Source organism: Myodes glareolus, chromosome 17 (genome assembly GCF_982192425.1).
Source record: "Myodes glareolus chromosome 17, mMyoGla1.1, whole genome shotgun sequence".
Classification (NCBI taxonomy): domain Eukaryota; kingdom Metazoa; phylum Chordata; class Mammalia; order Rodentia; family Cricetidae; genus Myodes; species Myodes glareolus.
In genome coordinates, this window is record NC_142042.1 from 20,360,280 (window position 1) to 20,380,034 (window position 19,755).

Here is a 19,755-nt window from a genome sequence, read left to right on the forward strand (position 1 = left end):
GGGTGCTCAAAAGCCACTGGCTCGAAAGCTGCCAGAGTCCCTTTCAACTGCTGGGAGCCATGAAGTCACTGTTGGGGACAACTCTCACTGTCCCTCTGGATGCGTGTGCCTGAACACAGTCCCAGTGGCTCTGGGTCTCACAGTGTCCTCCACAGTCAGCAGTGCCGCAGCCTCTGAGGACCAGTGCTTAGAGCCTGTCTGACCTGGGGCTCTGACCGCCAGTCCTGAGGGGCAGAGTAACACCTGATGGCTGTTTAGGAAAAGGGTCATCTCCAACTGATGACCAACTCAACTTTTCAAAATTAAATCTTATCTTTAAGTTTATGACCTTTGACCAATGTAAAAACATCATATATCCATCACTCCAGGGGGTGAGTGGAAGAATTCACTGTCCCCCAAGTTCCTCCTGCTGTGTCTTACTTTAAAGTTCTGCTCCACAGCTGGCTAGCTTTGCCTCTGTAGTCTGGCTGTATCTTCTGACTCCATCCTGATTGACCACACTTTGGGCTGCTATGGGAACTGCGGGGGTGCAGCTGTGATGGTCAGAGCGATTCATGTTTACAAACCGACTGGACCTCTGAGTGACAGGGTGTGGAGACTCAGGCTCAGGGTCACCAGACTTAAACCTGACACTATGGTGGTGCACAGGACACGTGATTCTGTGTGATCTTTGCTTCCCTGACCGTCGCTGAGGATAAGCAGTCTGGCGCTCTGGACTCAGGTCGTTCTGCTTATCATCAATTGGTTCACGAGAGATTTGTAAAGATTATTGTGATGCAGTTTTTATTTTTATAGTACTTTTTGTTTTACATATTTGAAATTGTTTACTACATTTAGTGTGTGTGTGTACACGAATGCGTTTGAGTGTGTGCATTGGTGTGTGTGTGTGTTTGAGTGTGTGTATTGGTGTGTGTGTGCGCGCGCGCATGCGCGCGCGCGCGTAGGTTAGGAGAATCTGAAGGGCTCAGTTCTCTTTCTTAACCGCAATGAGCTCTGGGAATTGAGCCAAAGTGGGTATGCTTGGATGCAATTGCCTTTGCTGCTGAACCATCTCTCTGAGCCTACTTTATATATTTTACATTTTGATCATGCACAAACTCTGCATTCTAAAAAGTTCTGTATTCTGTGTATTAAAAGTATAATCTATTTTGGGCCACCATCCCTTGTTGGTGTGCTTCTGTTTAGCTATGCCAGTCTTTTTTGTGTCCCCATAGCATCCACCAGCTCTTCTTGACCTCAGTGATTTAATATTGAATAAAGGTAGCTTACTCAACGTTCCAAAGTATAGCGCATGCTCTCTCTTCCACATGCTTTTTGTTACTGTTGTTTGACACAGGGTCTCTCTACATAACCCCCACTGTCCTGGAACTCAGTATGTAGACCAGGCTGGTTTAAACTCAGAGATCTGCCTGCCTATGCCTTCCGAGGGCTGGTTTGTTTGATTTTATACCATTCCTGGCCTCTTCCACTTTTTTCATTATTCACCCTTTATTTTGTAATTCATTGGGTTCCATCTTTACTATAATCCCAGCCTCCGGCCTCCATCTTTGAAAGTTACCTCCCCCTGAGCCCAACAATCCTTGATCCCAACCCCAGGAAAGGTCAAGACCACTCCCACAGGCTATTTAAACTGCTCCCCAGAAAATAAACACGAGGTCTCTCCTCTTCCTCTTTGTTGGTCTTTTCTTCTTTCTGTACCCCCCCCCCCCACTTCTCAGGCCACCTGAGAGCGCAGGCGTCCAATTAAACCTGGATATCTTCTAATTTGGTCTGATTGGGATTATTTGTGTCGGTGGAGAGGCTCATTTTTAGGAATATCCCTAACATTTACCTTTCTACTTAAACATTTTTAAAGGTTATTAGTAGTCTCCTTGCAAAATCAAACAAACCAAACCTTCCAAACACCTAACCTTTTATAAACTTTTTCTGTAGCTGTGAGCTTTTCTAGCCTTTATCACCTCGTGTTCATCACTGTAGCCCTTTCTTCCACCTACTTTCCTTTCTCCCTCCCTCCTCACTACCTTCCTTCCTCCCTCCTCCCTTCCTCCCTCATTCCTTCCTTCTTTCCTTCCTTCTTCCCTCCTTCCTCCTTCCCAGCTTTCTTGGTGCTTTAGGCTGGACATGCTAATTGCTTGTAGACATCTCTATTTTAAGTGTTTATGTTCACAAAACAACCTGTCTCTCTCTTTTTTTTTTCAAACTTGAACATGGCTTATTCTCTTACTTTGGCTTTGACAGGAGTGTCTCTATTCTTTTTCTCAGAGTTCCAAAGCTCCCCTGACCATTCTGCACAGCACTGACAAGCTCTGTGCACCCCGTTTCATTTCCTCTTCCCACTGTTACTAATCTGCAGGTAGGCTTCTCATTATTTCTTGTTTACGCTGTTGTAGTAATCTTGATGAGGAGTCTCCTGCTGGCACAGCTCTGCCTGCACTCGCTGTTTCAAAGCACTAGATTCATATTCCTAACAGTTTCTTAAAAAGAAAACCCCCTTTATCTCTCATTTTCTAGTTTTTAAAAAAATCAGATACCTTTTCTGGTCTATAAGCATCCAGAGCTCTCCAAAGCTTCCCAAATCAACCTCAGAACTCAGTTGTTCCTGAACACTTACCCACACACTAAATACTACTGACTTTCTCTTCAGGTTCCCAATTTGTGTCTTGCTCCCCGGTGCTCTCTGCATCCTCCTCTGACCCTCTTGCTTCTGTGCTGCCCTGCGTGGAGCTGTCCCACAGCTGTCTTGCTTACTAAACTCTGAGATATCCTTCAGATGTACAGGCTTTGTCTTCTCCATCTTGGTTTGCTTGTTAGGCACACTGAGATAGACATATGAGCCCCATCTGATTTCATGTTCTACTGAGGTGATGTACATATATTTAACACAAATCCTCATCTAGTTCAAGGAGAAGCTTTGATGTGGGGTGAGCCAGTCATGGTCTATGGGTATAGTAGTATGTCATTAGGATTGAGATGGCGTTTTATATGTCCTTCCTAGAGAATTTCAGAGTTCTGGAAAGTACCAGGTACTCTGTAAATGTAAAATACAGCAATGTAGGTAACATGTTTGCTTAGTGAAGCAAGAGCTAGATTTGAAGTCTGTTTGATTACAAAGTTCATATTTATCATCAGCTACTGCTCTGGCAGCTTTGGGTATTTGATAAAGTTTGGACTCTGTAATTTTCCTCTCTATTATTATTAGTGAATAGAATTCTGAACTCTGGGACAACACTCAGTTCATTGTTATTATCAGTTAATAATTGCCTGGGGATCTTAGTGTCCTGGTCTTGGTTAGAACTCCAGAATAAAGGTTAAATTCCTCATCTTTAGGTGAGTATATACAGTTACTTTAATACTGAAATATCAAGTAAACGCAATTTTCCGAATCATTCAGGTTTCAGATTATCCCTTACCTCTTCTAACTCGGCAAACTGGATCCAGGTTCTTTGTGCTGCAGGCCTCCTGTGCCATTCCTTCCCAGCCCTCCAGCCCGCACTCTCAAATTTGACCTGCTCAGTGGCACCCTTATTTAATCAGTGACAAATCTCAGCAGAATGTTGTGTGCAGAATTTAAATGGAACCACAAGAATTCTGTAACACTGACGAACAACATAACTGTTTGTTCACTGCAGGCCCCAGCAAGGAACATGGACGGATTCATCTGAGCTGCCCGGAAGCAGAGTCAGCATCATGGGCTATTCCAGAGGGAAAAGGTCATAGTATGGAAGACCACAGGAAGAGATACACAAGCATTGAGTATCACAGGTGTCTTCTGTAATAATAATGAAATATAAAATGAGCAGTTATAGCTAGGACACTTTTTGCATCCTGCGAATGTTAAAAAGCAAAGCACAGATACTAAACCATATTAGAAGGTTGACTGTGGTGCGAGCCTTGTGTCCAAGTCTCTTCCATGCATCCAGTGCTCGACTGGTATCTAAAATTCACTTCAAAAAAATCTGTCTTTCGGTCCAAAATAAATCCACTTTTAAATCCTGACTTTTCTAATGTTTATTGCATTTTGTGATTAACTGTATGTGTGTGCATGCTTTTGTTAATCGTTATTCTCAGGAGACTGAAATCTTTGTGACGATAAGGACCGTGTCTGCTTTGTTAAAATCATACGCATTGATGCCCACCTACCAACAGAGCCCTTCAGCCATTATGCAAGCTGCTTACTGAATGTCGAATGTCTGGGGCCAGATGAACCATCTTCAGCGACAGGTCAGATTTGGCCTCTGTGCCAAGACTGGGAATGCTGTTTGAAAAATCTCTTCCTTCTTGCTGAAGGCTCTACACATTTTGGTTGCAGGACACAGAGAAACCATGCTGGAACTGGGCCGGAAGCTTCCTCCTTGCTGGCTGGTTTTCACCATGTTGGAAGTGCTTTACATGCTCCTGGGGGAGAGAAGTCACCAACAGCCGCAGCCAGCTGGAGACCCCGAGTGTTACGTCACTGACTTTCTGTGCCCATATGTGCATTAGGGGCTGTGGCGAGGTAGTCAGCAGCTTTCTGATTGGATCGGCACCCACTCCGAAGGAGGTATTTCATGCGTGGTCTGTATGCAAAGTAAACCTGCTGAAAGTCAGGGGCTGTGGTGATTGTATTTCCTACTGGGGAAGCTCCTACTGCTTTGTTAGGTAGACATTTTGTGCCTGTTAGATGTCTTCTAAAGAACCCTCTTTATGCCTAGAGATTACTCATTCCTAGAGATCTTTTTAGTCCATGGGCACTGGTTGCTATTCACCCTTTATGCTTGTGATACTCAGTTTTCTATTTCTATAACAATCAGATAAGATAGTGATACTGCACAAGGCAGTACATTCCGTGTGCCCGCTACCCCATCCCGGGTCACCTCAAGAGAGACTTTTAGTAAGGTGCCACAACTGCATGTGCATGCCAGGGGGTCACCACTCCTTGCATGAGCACTTACACATCAGCAACTCACTGCTTGACAGATTAAAACACAAATGTGCTCTCAAAGTTTCTGTTGGCCGGGAGTCTGGGAGAGCAAGTTTAGCTCAGAAGGTCCCCGATTGTATGTGCTGCCCAGACCTGCAATCATCTCGAGGATCGGCTCAGGAAGAATCTGCTTCCAGGTTCCCTTCCAGGGGACTGGAAGGCCTTACAGCTCCAGGCTCGCGGGTTCTTTCCACAGGGCTGCTACCCAGGGTGCATCACAGAACAGCGCCACTCCACACACAAACCGCTTTTCCCACGTGGCAGAAATTGTACCCACGGAGGCTCAGGTATTTTCTCTGAGTTTCCTGTCATCTTCTAGGCAGAAAGACTTTTACCTCTGGTTTGTTGGCTGCTTATTCCCCCGTAATAACACTTTTTATACTGAGCTGTGATTATTTGCCTGTCTTTCCTTAGCTGTCAGGCTGTTTCCGTGTCTCACCGCACATTGTGGACTGTAGCGTTGTGATTTGTCAACTGACTATCGGAGCTCCCCGAAAGGACAAAGCGAAGCTAGTGGACTGCTTTAGGATCGTGCCGCTCATTCTGGTGGTGGGCTATTTGGCTTTTGGGGGAAGTTGGAGAGAAATTGTTGGGAGTAGGAAGCAGGTTTTGAAGTTATAATGTAGGTTAATGACGAGTGCTACCACTAGAGGGAGGGCTAGCATTAATTTCCAACATTTAATAGAAAATTGAGAGTGTGTGTGAAAGGCAAAAATATGAAACCATCATACACATGGAGGAATCTCAACATGTTGTAATGTCAGAATTTCCGAGAAAGGCATTAATAAAGCCCAAATTTCCAAACTGATTTGAATATCTTTCTACGAGTTTTTCCCTTTTTGAGGCTTCTACTGGAGGGACTGACTAGGTTGCATTCAGTTGAGTTGTTGGCCAGGGGACTCCCATGGAAATCCACAAATAATCCAAGCTGTACACTAAGACAAAATGATCCTCTCTGCAAACTCACAGTGGGGCCCCATTGCCAAGGACAACACCTACGCAACTCTTTGGAGAAGCTGAGCTGGTGCCTGACTAGAGTCCTCACTACTACGTTCTAGTCCCGTTGGTAAGGGAAGGTACCCTGCAGGCGACCAAAGAGAAACGTGGATAGCAACCCAGCCACAAAAACCTTTGAACTACAATATGTGCTACCTACAAAATATGCTAGGGAAACGGTGGTACAGAATTTGTGGGAGTGGCCAACCAATGCTGATTGACCTAAGGCTCCACGAGAAGGAACTCAGAACCAGCTCTGCTTGAGTAACCAAGAACCGGAGACTAGATGGCCCAGAGGGTGAAAATCAAACTCTACTTGAAAAAAGGAAAGAAAGATAAAACAATAAAATGATCCCTGGTGATGCTCTGCCGTACTCATAGACCAGTGCCTTAGCCAACCATCATCAGAGAGGCTTCCTCTGGCAGCACCCAGACCTTATGCAGATGGCGTCTAAATTGGAGGTCTCCATCAAATCTGTCCCTCCCCCGCCCCCAGCTCAGGGAATCCTGTGGAAGAGGAGGCAGGACTATTCTAAGAGCCAGAGGGGATGGAGGACACCAGAAGAAGATGGCCCTTTGAAAATTAAGCAAGGTTCACAGAGACTGAAACAGCAGCACAGGACTTACACAGGTTGCATCTGGTTCTCTGCGTATACACTAAAGCTATTAGCTTAGTATTTTTATGGGACACCTGACTGTGAGAACCAGTGGGTCTCAAACCCTGTGCCTGCGCTTGGGACTCCTGTTGGGTTGCCATGTTCAACTTCAACATGAAAACTTTTTTTTTCATCGTATTGTATTTTATTTTTATCATGTTTAGTTGTTATCTCTTAGAAGCCTGTGCTTTTCTAATGAGAGACAGAGGCTTATATTAAATATAAACTGTTTGGCCTTTTGCTCAGGCTTATTATTAACTAGCTCTTACAAATTAAATTAACCCATAATTTTTATCTATGCTTAGCCATATGACTTGGTATCTTTTCTCATCTTGCTTCCTCTGTGTCTGGCTGGCAACTGCATCTCTGTCTTTTCTCTTCCCAGAATTCTCCTGGTCTGGTTGCTCCACTTATACTTCCTGCCTGGCTACTGGCCAATCAGCTTTTATTAGATGAATACGAGCGAAAAATCTTTACAGTGTACAAGAGCATTATCCCGCAGCACATGAATGCAGGGTCACAGCCTAGCATTTGCTCACTGTATTTCAGCAGAAGACCTCTATATTTTATACATGCTTTATTATGATTTGAGTAATAACTAATGATATAATTATTCTTTCAGATAAAAGTGTAGAAGAAACTCAAAACGTTGCATGATTTAATCAAGCTGTATTTAGAAGCTGACTACCTGCTTATAGTGTGGGTGTGGGATTAGGCAAGCCTTGGAAGAGGCCATAAACCACCGTGTATTCACTATCCTGGGAAACGCCATGCCTAGAAATTGCAAAGATGTGTCTTGCTTGGTGGTTGGGACAGGGCCATTAAATGTAGCTGAAATGGTGGGGCTTTGAGGCAGGACACAGGTTTGTAGTTGAGTGTGGCCTTTAGCTAGCTAGCATCAGTGGTGAATAGCTATAAACTGATGTAGAGAACCATTGCTTGTGTAATATTTTTGATTAAGTGTCCCACGCTACCGTCTCGCCAGCAAGAACGACGCGGGACACTTAGGATTCTTCTGCAGTAAAGCTTTATGCGTCTTGAGAGGGAAAGCATAAGCTTACATGACGGAGACCCAGAATGAGGGAAACCCAGCCCTTATAAAGGAAAACAGACCCTGCCCTGGACGTGTCATTCCTGGATTGGTCAACTGCTCCCAGTCCCAGGTGAAACCTTGGGAGTAGTGGAAAAATACCAACACATGTGAGCTTTCTAGCTCACCTGGTGGTGCAGCGCCATCTATGGTGGAGAGTGTGATTGCGGCCTTCTACATCTCCCCCTAATTTTACTTCTTTGCAGAAAGGCAACTCCCTAGGAAGGTAAAGATAGAGGTCGCACTTCCCAAAATGAAAACATTAAAATGGGCTTACACGGAATCTGTTCCTAGGCTCATGACACCTGGAACCTATCCGGCCTGCCCTCTGCCAATTTTCTGGGAAAGGGAATATACGGCAGGAAACCCTTAAGCAGAGCGACTTATCTCTCAGAGAGGGTCATTCTCTGTGCGATGCTCTTAAGCTCGACAACCTTCAGGGCTAGCTAAGCCAAGCACTCCACCCTGTGCAATGGACCACAGTCCTAGGGGTGCAGGAGCTGGTTGGCTTAAACCTTACTGCTTTAACATAGATAACCACACATCAGTAGAGGCCCCCTGTTCCAGGGCAGCCAGCGCTTGTGCAATAACCACTTTGTCCCTACGATTTTGGGATTTGAGTCAGCAGACCATCCAGAGGAAAAACACTAATCCATAGCATAAGACTGTTCCAAAACATTTCCACCTCTACCCATTCTTTGAAGTAGGGGATGAAGGACACAATCCAGGACTGGAATCCTTTGGCCAGGCTTATGTCCACTCGCGTGGAGTTGATTGTCATGATGGACCATCTCAAGGAGGACAGCAAATCATCAAAATTCTCCTGCAAGATACAAAGACAATTCTCGGGACAAGTTAGCCACTTTTATAAAGTTCTCATATGGTATACTGGTCACACATAAGGCTGGAGTTTTCCATTCACAGCCCAATTGGGCAAGCTGCCATAATAAAGCTGTTCTTTATTCTACCTCTAATAGATGTATCTATGGTAGCGTTTAGAGGGTCATCCTTGTTACTTTCTCATCAAGTTTTCCAGTCCAATTACCTAGAAGATAACTAAACAATTGCTTAATAATCAGTCATTGCATCTGGGATCGCAGGAGCGCAATTCTCCAGCTGCATCAAGAAGTCTACCAGAGGCATTTTGGAAACTCTGGGCTTTTTTGCCACAGTCACAGATTTAGCCAATGACCCAATCACCTTAAAAATCTAAGGGCTTTTTGCATCTACCTCCCTGTGGATCCTGAAACATTAGATTTAAAACCAAATAGTTGTAAGCTGCCATGTGGTCACTGGGGAATTGAACTCATGACCCTTGGAAGAGCAGGCAGCATTCTTAACCCCTAAGCTATCTCTTCAGTTCCTTATTCAGATGGAAAATCTCTCGGGCTAGTAGCCGGCATTGTTCGCCCCGCCCATTGCCCCAGGCTATTGGTCCGCCTTTGTTACCTAGGATCAGCACAGCTCAGCTCAGCCAAGCGGAACAGAAGCCACTCCAGCCTCAGAGCCCCTCACAGTTTCAGGCACATTGCAAGCCTTCTGGCCTGGCAGCTTGTGGCACCTCTCTCATTCTCGGTACTGCTGTGATACCCTCCAGGCCAGGCACCGACTGAGCCGGCACAACGTGTCTCCCACCATAGCCACAGAGCAAAGCTCCGCTCCAGCCGCCCTCCAGCCGCAGCTGCATTACAAACAACATAACATAAAGCTTTTTTGCATCTTCTCCCCCATTTTTAGAACCACCGGGGGGTCCTTTTTTCTTATTTCCTTTTCAGTCTCCCCCATTCCACCAGGGGGTTCTTTTTCCTTACTTCTTTTTCTTACAGGCGCGCCTAACCTCTCACTGCACTCAGTTTCTGATATGCTATCCTGGACTTCCTCCAATACATTTTGTCCGTCTGCAACAACAGCCTGGCAGGATTTATCTTCTAAGCAATTTCAAAGTGATAAGAGAACTGCTAAGAAGTACCAAGGCCTCTACAAAATCTTTCCAAGGTGGAGACAAGTCAAGCCCAAAACCGAAAAGTCCAAGAATAGTCGTACCTCTCTGAGCAAACACCCTGCAGTTCTGAATCCTCCTTGTGTCCAAGGGGTCTCCGGCGGTGCGAGCAGTTGTCAGGGTCCCCCGGCGTCCCGGGGTTTCGAGCACCAGATGTCCCACGCTACCGTCTCGCCAGCAAGAACGACGCGGGACACTTAGGATTCTTCTGCAGTAAAGCTTTATGCATCTTGAGAGGGAGAGCATAAGCTTACATGGCGGAGACCCAGAATGAGGGAAACCCAGCCCTTATAAAGGAAAACAGACCCTGCCCTGGACGTGTCATTCCTGGATTGGTCAACTGCTCCCAGTCCCAGGTGAAACCTTGGGAGTAGTGGAAAAATACCAACACATGTGAGCTTTCTAGTTCACCTGGTGGTGCAGCGCCATCTATGGTGGAGAGTGTGATTGCGGCCTTCTACAATTAAGTATTAACAGAAAGAAGACAGAGATGCTGCTTTTGTGATAAAATTAGATGTTTTCAATGAGCTCCACCATGAACAGGTGCTTAAAGAAGACAGAAGGAAGCAGAGTGGAGTAACTCACTCTTGTAACTTCAGTACATTGAAGTTTATGGCAGGAGAATTGTGAGCTGAGGCCAGCCTGGGCTACATATTGAAAGTTTACCTTAAAAGGGGGGATGAAAGTTGTTAGGAGATAGTCAAAGGAGCTCGGATAATTGGGCTTTGTTAATTCCTTCCTGGGAAATTCTGACTTTCCAGCATGATGAGATTCCTCCAAGTTCTCACCGTTACAAAATTTATTTTAGGGATAGAGTAGGTAGGAGGATGGTTTGAAATGGAGGTAGGAAAGAGAGAATGCAGATTTTCAGCTTAGACATGGAAAGATGGAGAAGATGTGTCTGTCATCCAGAGTAGATAGGTTTGGTAGCACCTGCCTATGTACAGGGAGCAAGCATCTCAAAGGTCATGGTTTCTTATCAAAACAAAAGAAGTAACTGAGACAGGGAGTTTTATTTAATTCTAAAAATCAATGCATTTTCATTTCTGTTATTTTAAAAAGGCTTATTTTTGTTTTAGGTGCATGGGTGTTTTGCCTGCATGTATGTCTGTGTACTGTATGCATTCAATATCCATGGAGGCCAGAAGAGGTTGTGAGTCACTATGTGGGTGTTTGGAACTAAACCTGGGTCCTCAGAAAGAGCAGCAAGTGCTCCTAACCACTAAGTCATCTCTTAAGCATCTTGAGATTATTTTTAGCTGACATACAAAAGCATAAAGTTCTATATAATTATGGAGCAGCATGTGTATATACTTTGGGATATTAGATCACAGTAAACAGTCTCCTGAAAAAGTGTTTCTTTGTGAGAAAAACACTCAAAATCCCTTTTCTTTGATATTATTTGAAATACACAATGTGCTATCTGTTCTCACCTTATATCTGTTAATTGCCACTTCTCATAGTACTCTACTCCAGAACCATCTTGCAATGGCATGCTGTCTTCACTTGGGTGACAACTTCCCTTGCTGCGCAGAACCCCTTCTTGGTTGGCTGTAATCCAATTTGACTAATTACTTATCTTTTCTGTGTCTATGAGGTGTTGTCCAACAGTCCCTTGCCCATTTCAAGGCTCAGAACTGTTTCCCTACGCTTTCTTATAGTAGTTTAGGAGTTGCAGTCCTTACATGGAAGACATCAGTGTGCTTAGAGTTTGTTTTTGAAATCGGCTCAAGAATAGGAGCAGTATAGCTTTATTTTTTTGTATGTGGAAAAAAAACTTGTTTTCCCGATCAGGAACCACAAATGCAAGCATGAATAGCAGAATACAAGAGATGGAAGAGAGAATCTCAAGTGCTGAAGATACAATAGAGGAAATGGACCCATTAGTCAAAGAAAACATTAGATCTAACAAAAGCTTAACATAAAATATTCAGGAAATATGGGACACCATGAAAAGACTAACCTAAGGATAATAGGTATAGAAGAAGGGGAAGAAGTTCAACTCAAAAGCTCAGACAATATATTCAACAAAGTCATAAAAGAAAACTTTCTCAACCTAAAGAAAGATATGCACATGAAGATACAAGAAGCCTATAGAACACCAAATAAACTGGATTTATTTTTTTGAAAGTAATTTTATTAAATTATAAAAGTTTCCCTTTACGCCCCTCTTCCCAACACCCTCCCACTCCCCCCCTCCCTCTCCTCCTCCCTCTTTGTCCCTAAGGGCAGTCAGGGTTTCCAGCCCTGTGGGAAGTTCAAGTTCCTCCCCCCTCCCTCCAGGTCCAGGAAAGTGAGTATCCAAACAGACTGGATCCCAAAAATCCAGTATATGCAGAGGAAACTAGTCCCAGTGTCATTGTTAATGGCTTCTCAGAAAGACTCCGGGCCAGCCACATTCAGAGAATCCGGCCACATTCAGAGAATCTGGTTGGATCACGTGCTCCTTCAGTTGCAGTCCAACTGCCCTTGGTAAACTCTCATTAGATCAGTCCCCTTGTATCAGTGGGTGATAGCATCCCTCGCAGTCCTTCGTCATTTTCTTTGTCCTTCTGCTCCTCATTTGGACCTTGGGGGGCTCAGTCCGGTGCTCCAATGTGGGTCTCCGTCTGTATCGCCATCCATCGCCAGATGAAGGATCTATGGTGATAAGCAAAATATTCATCAGTATGGTTATGGGCCAAGGCCGGTTCAGGCACCCTTAAACTGGATTTAAAAAAGTCCCCTTGCCACATAATAATCAAAACAATAAACATACAGAATAAAAAAAGAATATTAAGAGCTGCAAAGGACAAGTAACATATAAAGGCAGACCTACCAGAATTACACCAGACTTCTCAATGGAAACAATCATCTCAGAGATGTAGGGATAGTTCAACACATAAAAATTTGTCAATGTAATCCACCATATAGAGAAACTGAAAATAAAAACCCCACATGATCATCTCATTAAATGTTGAAAAAGCTTTTGATAAAATACAATATCCCTTCATAATAAATGTCTTAGAGAGAGCAGGGATACAAGGAATATATCTAAACATAACAAAGGCAATATACAGCAATCCAGCAGCCAATATCAAACTAAATTGAGAGCTGCTCAAAGCGATCCCGCTGAAATCAGGAACAAGACATGGTTGTCCACTCTCCATATCTATTCAATAAAGTACTTCAGGTTCTAGCTAGAGCAATAAGACAACAAAAGGAGATCAAGGGGATACAAATTAGAAAAGAAGAAGTTAAACTCTCTCTACTTGCTGATGATATGATTGTATACATAAGTAAACAATTCTACCAAGGAACTTCTACAACTCATAAACACCATCAGTAATATAGCAGGATACAAGGTAAACTCAAAAAAAAAATCAGTAGCCCTCCTTTACACAGACGATAAATGAGCTGAGAAAGAAATCAGAGAAAAGCCACCCTTCACAATAGGCACAAATAGAATAAAATCACTTGGAGTAACTCTAACCAAACAAGTGGGAGAACTATATGACAAGAACTTTAAATCTTTGAAGAAAGAAATTGAAGAAGACATGCTACATCCACGACTATCTCGCCAGTGTAGCAGAAATGCTGACTGGATGAGCAAATATTGCCGGAAGGAGTGGGATTTGTGCTTCTCGGAGCTGTGTGTTCCAAGCGGTCCCTTGGCAATCAGTTGTGGTGTAATGCTACCTGAGTCGCCATTAGTACTGACTCAACCTGGCTGTCCTTGGAGCCATATGTCTGTCTTTTTCCCTTGTCTGTATGTTCTTTGTGATTCTTGCATATTGCTAACAGATCAAACTATTCCAGGCAGTTGTGGATACAAACAAGACTGCTAAGGACATTTTTGAATTCTGCTCCACTATTAATTAAAGCCTTAAAAAAGTAGCCAGTTCTGGGAATTGCCAGAATCATCATTAGGACAATTCCTTGATGATGTGGAACAAAAGGAGTTAATTTTACTAAGAAAAACCTTAGAAGCTTTAGGCATTTGCCTGCGAAATATGTACAGTTGTAAACAGAAGGCCTATGAAACCTTTTTTATGGGAAGAAAAAGACCTAGCCTAAGCTGACAATATCTGAGCCTGAGAATTGAGAAGGGAGGAGAGTTGAAGTTAGTGATATAAAGTAAACTTCAGAGAGATTCAAGACTATGTATTAGAAATTTCCTAGCAGAAAACTTTCCCAGGGAGATAGTAGCTTTTTTCTTTCTCACCCAGGCACACAAGGTCACTTAGCTCAAACCAACCAGCCACCTGCAAGCTGATAAAGATGGTCTAGCTCAAGGGCAGTGATCTCTTTGAAGGCAAGAGGAGAGAATTTGTTTTGCAAAGTGTGAGAGAACAGAAGTCCTTGTGCCCAAGTCAAAGCATCTTCAAAGATTCTTTTTGTAAACTGTTTTATGCTGCTCTTTTCTGTTTTATGATTTGATGATGTATGCCTTTGCCAAGTTCTTTGATTGTAAAAAAGAAATATATAATCCTGCACTGAAGTAAGTAAATCGCAACAGCATGTCTCAACATTGAGAGTGTCTGTGTGTCACTTTCCTCGCCGTATCCTGATTTCTCCTGTGCCTTCGCCCTGATTCTCTTATGGTCTGAGTGACTCCCCTGGGCCGGTCCGTAGCAAAGACACCAGAAAATGGAAATATCTTCCATGCTCTTGGGTAGGTAAAATTAACATAATTAAAATGGCAATCCTACCCAAAGCAATCTATCGATTCAATACAATGCCCATCAAAATTCCAGTAAAGTTTCGAGGTCTTGACAGACTTCAAAAGAACAATACTCAACTTCATATAGAAAATCAAGAAACCCAGGATAGCCAAAACAATCCTGCACAATAAAGGAACTTCTGGAGGCATCACTATCCCTGACTTCAAACTCTACTACAGAGCTACAGTACTGAAAACAGTCTGGTATTGGCATAAAAACAGACAGGAGGATCAATGGAACCGAATCAAAGACCCAGATATCAATTCACACACCTACGAACACCTGATTTTTGACAAAGAAGCCAAAAATATAAAATGGAAAAAAGAAAACATATTAAGCAAATGGTGCTGGCATAACTGGATATCAACGTGTAGAAGAATGAAAATAGAACCATATCTATTGCCATGCAGAAAACTGAAGTCCAAATGGATTAAAGATCTCAACAGAAAGCCAGCCACACTGAACCTTAAAGAAGAGAAAGTGGGAAGTACACTTGAACACATTGGCACAAGAGACCACTTCCTAAATATAACCCCAGTAGCACAGACACAGAGAAAAACAATTAATAAATGGGACCTCCTGAAACTGAGAAGCTTCTGTAAAGCAAGGACACGGTCAATAAGACAAAACAGCAGCCCACAGAATGGGAAAAGATCTTTACCAACCCCACATTGGACAGAGGTCTGATCTCCAAAATATGCAAAGAACTCAAGAAATTGGTCATCAAAAAACAAACAATTCAATAAAAAAAATGGGGTAAAGACCTAAACAGAGAACTCTCCACAGAGGAGTCTAAAATGGCTGAAAGACACTTAAGGAAATGCTCAACATCCTTAGTCATCAGAGATATGAAAATCAAAACAATTCTGAGATTCCATCTTACACCTATCAGAATGGCCAAGATCAAAAACACTGACGACAACAACCTACCTCAAGACCCAGCAATACTACTTTTGGGTATATACCCAAAGGATGCTCAATTGTGCCACAAGGGCATGTATACAGCTATGTTTATAACAGCATTGTTTGTCATAGCTAGAACCTGGAAATGACCTAAATGTCCCTCGACCAAAGAATGGATAAGGAAAATGTGGTATATTTACATAATGGAGTACTACACAGCAGAAAAAAAATAATAATGATATCTTGAGATTTGTGGGAAAATGGATGGATCTAGAAAACATCATACTGAACAAGGTAACCCAGACCCAGAAAGATAAGTATCATATATACTCACTCATAAGTGGATTTTAGACATAAAGCAAAGAAAAAACAATCTATAGTTCACAATCCCAGAGAACCTAGACAACAATGAGGACCCTAAGAGAGACATACATGGATCTAATCTACATGGGAAGTAGAAAAAAAACTAGGATCTCCCGAGTAAATTGGGAGCATGGGAACTATGGGAGAGGGTTGAAGGGGAGGGAAGAGTAAAGCAGGGGAGCAGAGAAAAATATGTAGCTCAATAAAAACAATTAAAAAATAAAAAACAAAATGGGTTAAAAAACTTGTTTTCCATATAACTTTCTAGGATCATGAATTGAAAAGACTCTCCTTCCTCCAGTGCATCTTCTTAGCAACCTCTTACCATGCTCACTGCACACTCTTTAGTTTTTCTGGGCTCTCTGTTTGGTTCCATTGGTCTATGATTCTCTTTCTTCTGCCAAACCATGTTGTTGTGGTCACTAGGACTCAGCAGTGTATTTTGGATCATAATGGGTCCTGTTTTTTACTTTTTGCTCAGGATTGCTTTGTTTATTTGCATTTTTGGGTTTCATGTATATTTGAAGACTATTTTTATCTGTGAGGAATATTGCTGATATTTATGGTATGATTGCGTTGAATCTGTAGATCTCTATGTAGTATGGACATTTAAAAAATTTTTTAATATTTAGCATAATTTCTTTATTGATTCTTGGGAATTTCACAATACGCACCCCAATTCTGCTCACATCCCAGTCCCCCCATATCTTTTTCTCACCCCTGCAGTGTCCCCCACAGATGAAAAATAAAAAAAAAAAATCAAACCAAACAAAACCGAAGGAACAAAACCCTCTTTACTCCTCTGTCTTTCCGGCCTCTCCAATATCTCTGCATTCATCCTCGTGACATTGGGAGCCGTGATGCATCACACAATACATCCTTTTGTGTAATCTGCTTGTCTTTCACATGTTCATTGCAATGAGTCATTGGTGTGGTTCAAGGCCTCTGGTCTCTCACACAGCATCATCAGTGGCTCTTCACCTAAACTCTTCTCAGATACCCTGAAGCCATCCTGGGTCTTGGAGATCCCATGGATATCAAGTCCAGTCCCTTCACGAGCTCCAGCAGGTCCTAAATAGTGTAGATGTTAGGGCTCTGGGTCTGGGCAGTAGTTGAGCTGGTCGCTCCAGGTCACCCCAGGGAAGCAGCAGAACCAGCTCCCTCTGCCCATACCATCAGGGCCAGTTCTTCCTGTCCTGTAGTGAGGGGTGAGGCCATCTCTCCCAATTGCAGTGTGGGGAGAGGAGGAACAGCTCTTCCATGAGGGTCATGGCCAGCTCTCTTTTTGCAGTGTCCACCGATCATCGTTCCCAGGATGATCGAAGGGTGGACTGCGTCATCAAAGGGTGGGCCGGCTTGCTGTGGCCCTCCGATTTCATCACCCATGATTCCTATGATCCCCTGTGGGTAGTACAGACATTTTAACAATATTCTCGTAATTCATAATTCATGAACAAAGAATGGTTTTCATTTTTATATATTTAAATATGTATATATTTGAGACATGATCTTATCATGATCAAGTTATGTAGAACTTGCTATGTGAGCAATCATGCCCTGTCACATAGGTTGACCCTCCTTGGCCACCAAGGTGCTTGGATTAAAGAAGCACACCACTGTACTCTGTAATGTTTTATAGTTTTTAGTTGTGGATATCTTTTACCTTGGGATAAATTTGTTCCTAGTTATTATCTGAGAGACCAATCTCACAGTAACTGTGAGACTGCTTCCTGGATTTCCATATCTGAAAACTTGCTATTGCCATATAACCACATTATTGAGTTTTGTCTGTTGGTTTTGTGATCCGAAAGTTTGCTCAGTTGTTTATTAGTTCCAGTAGTTTCACCGGGGGGAATTCTAATTCTTGTGGACAATACACCAAGCTTCACATATAGATGCATACAGTGTGGGAAAGATCCAGTGGGTGAAGAAATGTGGGTCCAGAGATAGCTGCGCCTGTGGAGCATCTTGGTGTGCCTTCATCTGCAGGATGTGCTCTTGGGTGGTTCTTATCGACCTTAGTGTAGCTGTGAAAGGGAGGTCCTGCATGGCACTGCCATGGCCGGGGGTCACGTGAGAACAATTCTGATGGTGTGATCAGGTGAGAGAGCCTGATACAACGTTGTTGAATGAATCAAGGCAAAAAAATAGAAAAGTGTTGTGTGGCTGGTTCTTCTAAATCATGATGATATGCAAAATCCAGGTGGTGAAATGCTGCTGATCTTGTAACTAAGGTAGCAGTACGCAGCGGATGCTATAAAGGAAAAAGAAGAGAAACAAAACTTGGAGGAATTTGTGAAGCAACATGTATTTTGATTTCAAATTTTCATGTTTTAGACTTTTGAGGTCTATGTTCCACATGTTTATTCTCATGCTTATTCCTTTAAGGTTGGATAAAAAACGGGCTGACTGACAAGTTGTGAGGAATGTGAACAAAATAGCATGCTGCTCTCCGAGTAATAAAATAGGGAAGAAGCTTTAAAGCCGTGGGAAGCGCTGTAGTGGCTGATTTCGTGTGTCAACTTGACACAGGCTAGGGTCATCAGAGAGGGAGGAGCCTCGGTTGAGGAAATGCCTCCTTGAGATTCAGCTGTAAGGTATTTTCTCATCTAGTGATCAACAGAGGAAGGCCCAACCAATAGTGGTTGGTACCATCCCTTGGCTGATGGTTCTGGGTTCTGTAAGAAAGCAGGCTGAGAAAGCCTTGGGGAGCAAGTTAGTGAGCGGCACCCCTCCATGGCCTTTGAGTCTGCTCACGCACTCTGGGATCCTGCCCTGTTTGAATTCCTGTCCTGACTTCTTTCAGTGATAAACAGCAATGTGGAAGGGTACGCCAAATAGACCCCTTCCTCCCCAACTTTTCTTTTTGGTCATGGTGTTTCGTGGCAGCAATAGAAACTTCAATGAAGACAAAGGTTGATATCATTTATGGTTAGTTTCTACTGGAGAGATTAAATAGGTATCAGAATTAGGAATGTTATAGACATTCCCCATACAGAAACAAAGCAATAAAAATGCCAACAACAGCCTCTTTGTAAAGTGGGCTCCATTTTCCTTTTTGTAGTCAATCTTATTATTCCGGGGAGGCGTGGAGGATAGACGGGAAGTAAGGTGCACATAAGGAGGTCAGAGACCAGCCTTGTGGTCGGTTCTCTCCTTCCGTCTTTAAGTGGGCGCTGGGGACTAGATGTCTATCTTGTGTCAAGTGTGTTTACCCTCAGAACCCTTTCTTCCACTCCATAAACTGTGTTCCCAAAGTAGGACCATAACTTCATGGGACGACACCTTTACTTCTGTGTTGAGTGAAAAATAAAGCTAACAAATATTTACTACCTTACTCCTTGCAGGATCATGTATTATATAAGGCAGCAATAAAACAAAATACAGAGGGCAGGGAAGGGTTGAGCTCTTGCAAGAATCTCTGCAGCCTTTGCAGCAGTGACAGTCCCTTTGTTCCCATACCCACACACAGATTAAACATGACCTTTACCATTGTCCATTTTTCATTAGCTGAACTGCTTCATTGATCTTGTTGAGAGCCAGGGTGTGGGTGATCAGTGGATCTAGGCTGAACTTCTTTGCTGTGTAGTCAGAAACCAGCTTAGGGATTTCGTCCTTGGTTTTCCAACCTGGAAATATGCAAAAGAGCACAGGTTTATGAACTATTCTACCAATGAGGTTTCAGTATAAAAGAATGTGGAGAAGGGCGTGTGGATTTGACAATACCATATACACATTATTTGAAATTCTCAAACCATAAAAAAGAGATTAAGGAGAAAAGAAAGGAACGAAGATAGGAAGGAAGACAGGAAGAAAGGCTGGCCAATGTTAAAACCGTTAGAGATGTTTTGCTGTCCCATCAGCCTGCCCCAACAGGATGAGGGCTATTCCAACCATACAACCCACAAACAGGTTTATGCTCTTCACGGGACCTCTGGTGCCTCAGACACAAAGGTCATAATTCAAAACCAATAGAAAATAAATCTCGTCTTGCAATGTTCCCGGTGTTAGGCTGTAAGCTCTGTAGACCAGTGAATTCAAACAAAATGTATACTGAAAGCCACAGTCTTGAGATGCGTAGATGA

General features: G+C 43.1%; 1 protein-coding gene and 1 long non-coding RNA gene across 3 annotated transcripts in view; one reads left to right on the plus strand and one right to left on the minus strand.

Moving 5' to 3' along the window:
- Positions 1-3,208: 3,208 nt before the first annotated feature.
- LOC125414739 (uncharacterized) lies at positions 3,209-5,755 on the plus strand. Its single transcript, XR_015735243.1, has 5 exons — positions 3,209-3,327; positions 3,630-3,762; positions 4,147-4,221; positions 4,310-4,540; positions 5,157-5,755. It is a non-coding gene; the product is annotated as an uncharacterized LOC125414739 (long non-coding RNA).
- Positions 5,756-16,287: 10,532 nt separating this feature from the next.
- LOC125414715 (alcohol dehydrogenase 6) overlaps positions 16,288-19,755 on the minus strand; it is a 40,799-nt gene continuing 37,331 nt past the window's right edge. For both annotated transcript variants that reach the window (XM_085677657.2, XM_048456852.3), the window contains exons 8-9: positions 19,161-19,299; positions 16,288-17,924 (exon numbers count right to left, since the gene is read on the minus strand). In XM_085677657.2, the coding sequence (XP_085533783.2) occupies positions 17,900-17,924; positions 19,161-19,299 (164 nt within the window). In that variant the 3' untranslated portion in view covers positions 16,288-17,899. The remainder of the gene's footprint in view (positions 17,925-19,160; positions 19,300-19,755) is intronic.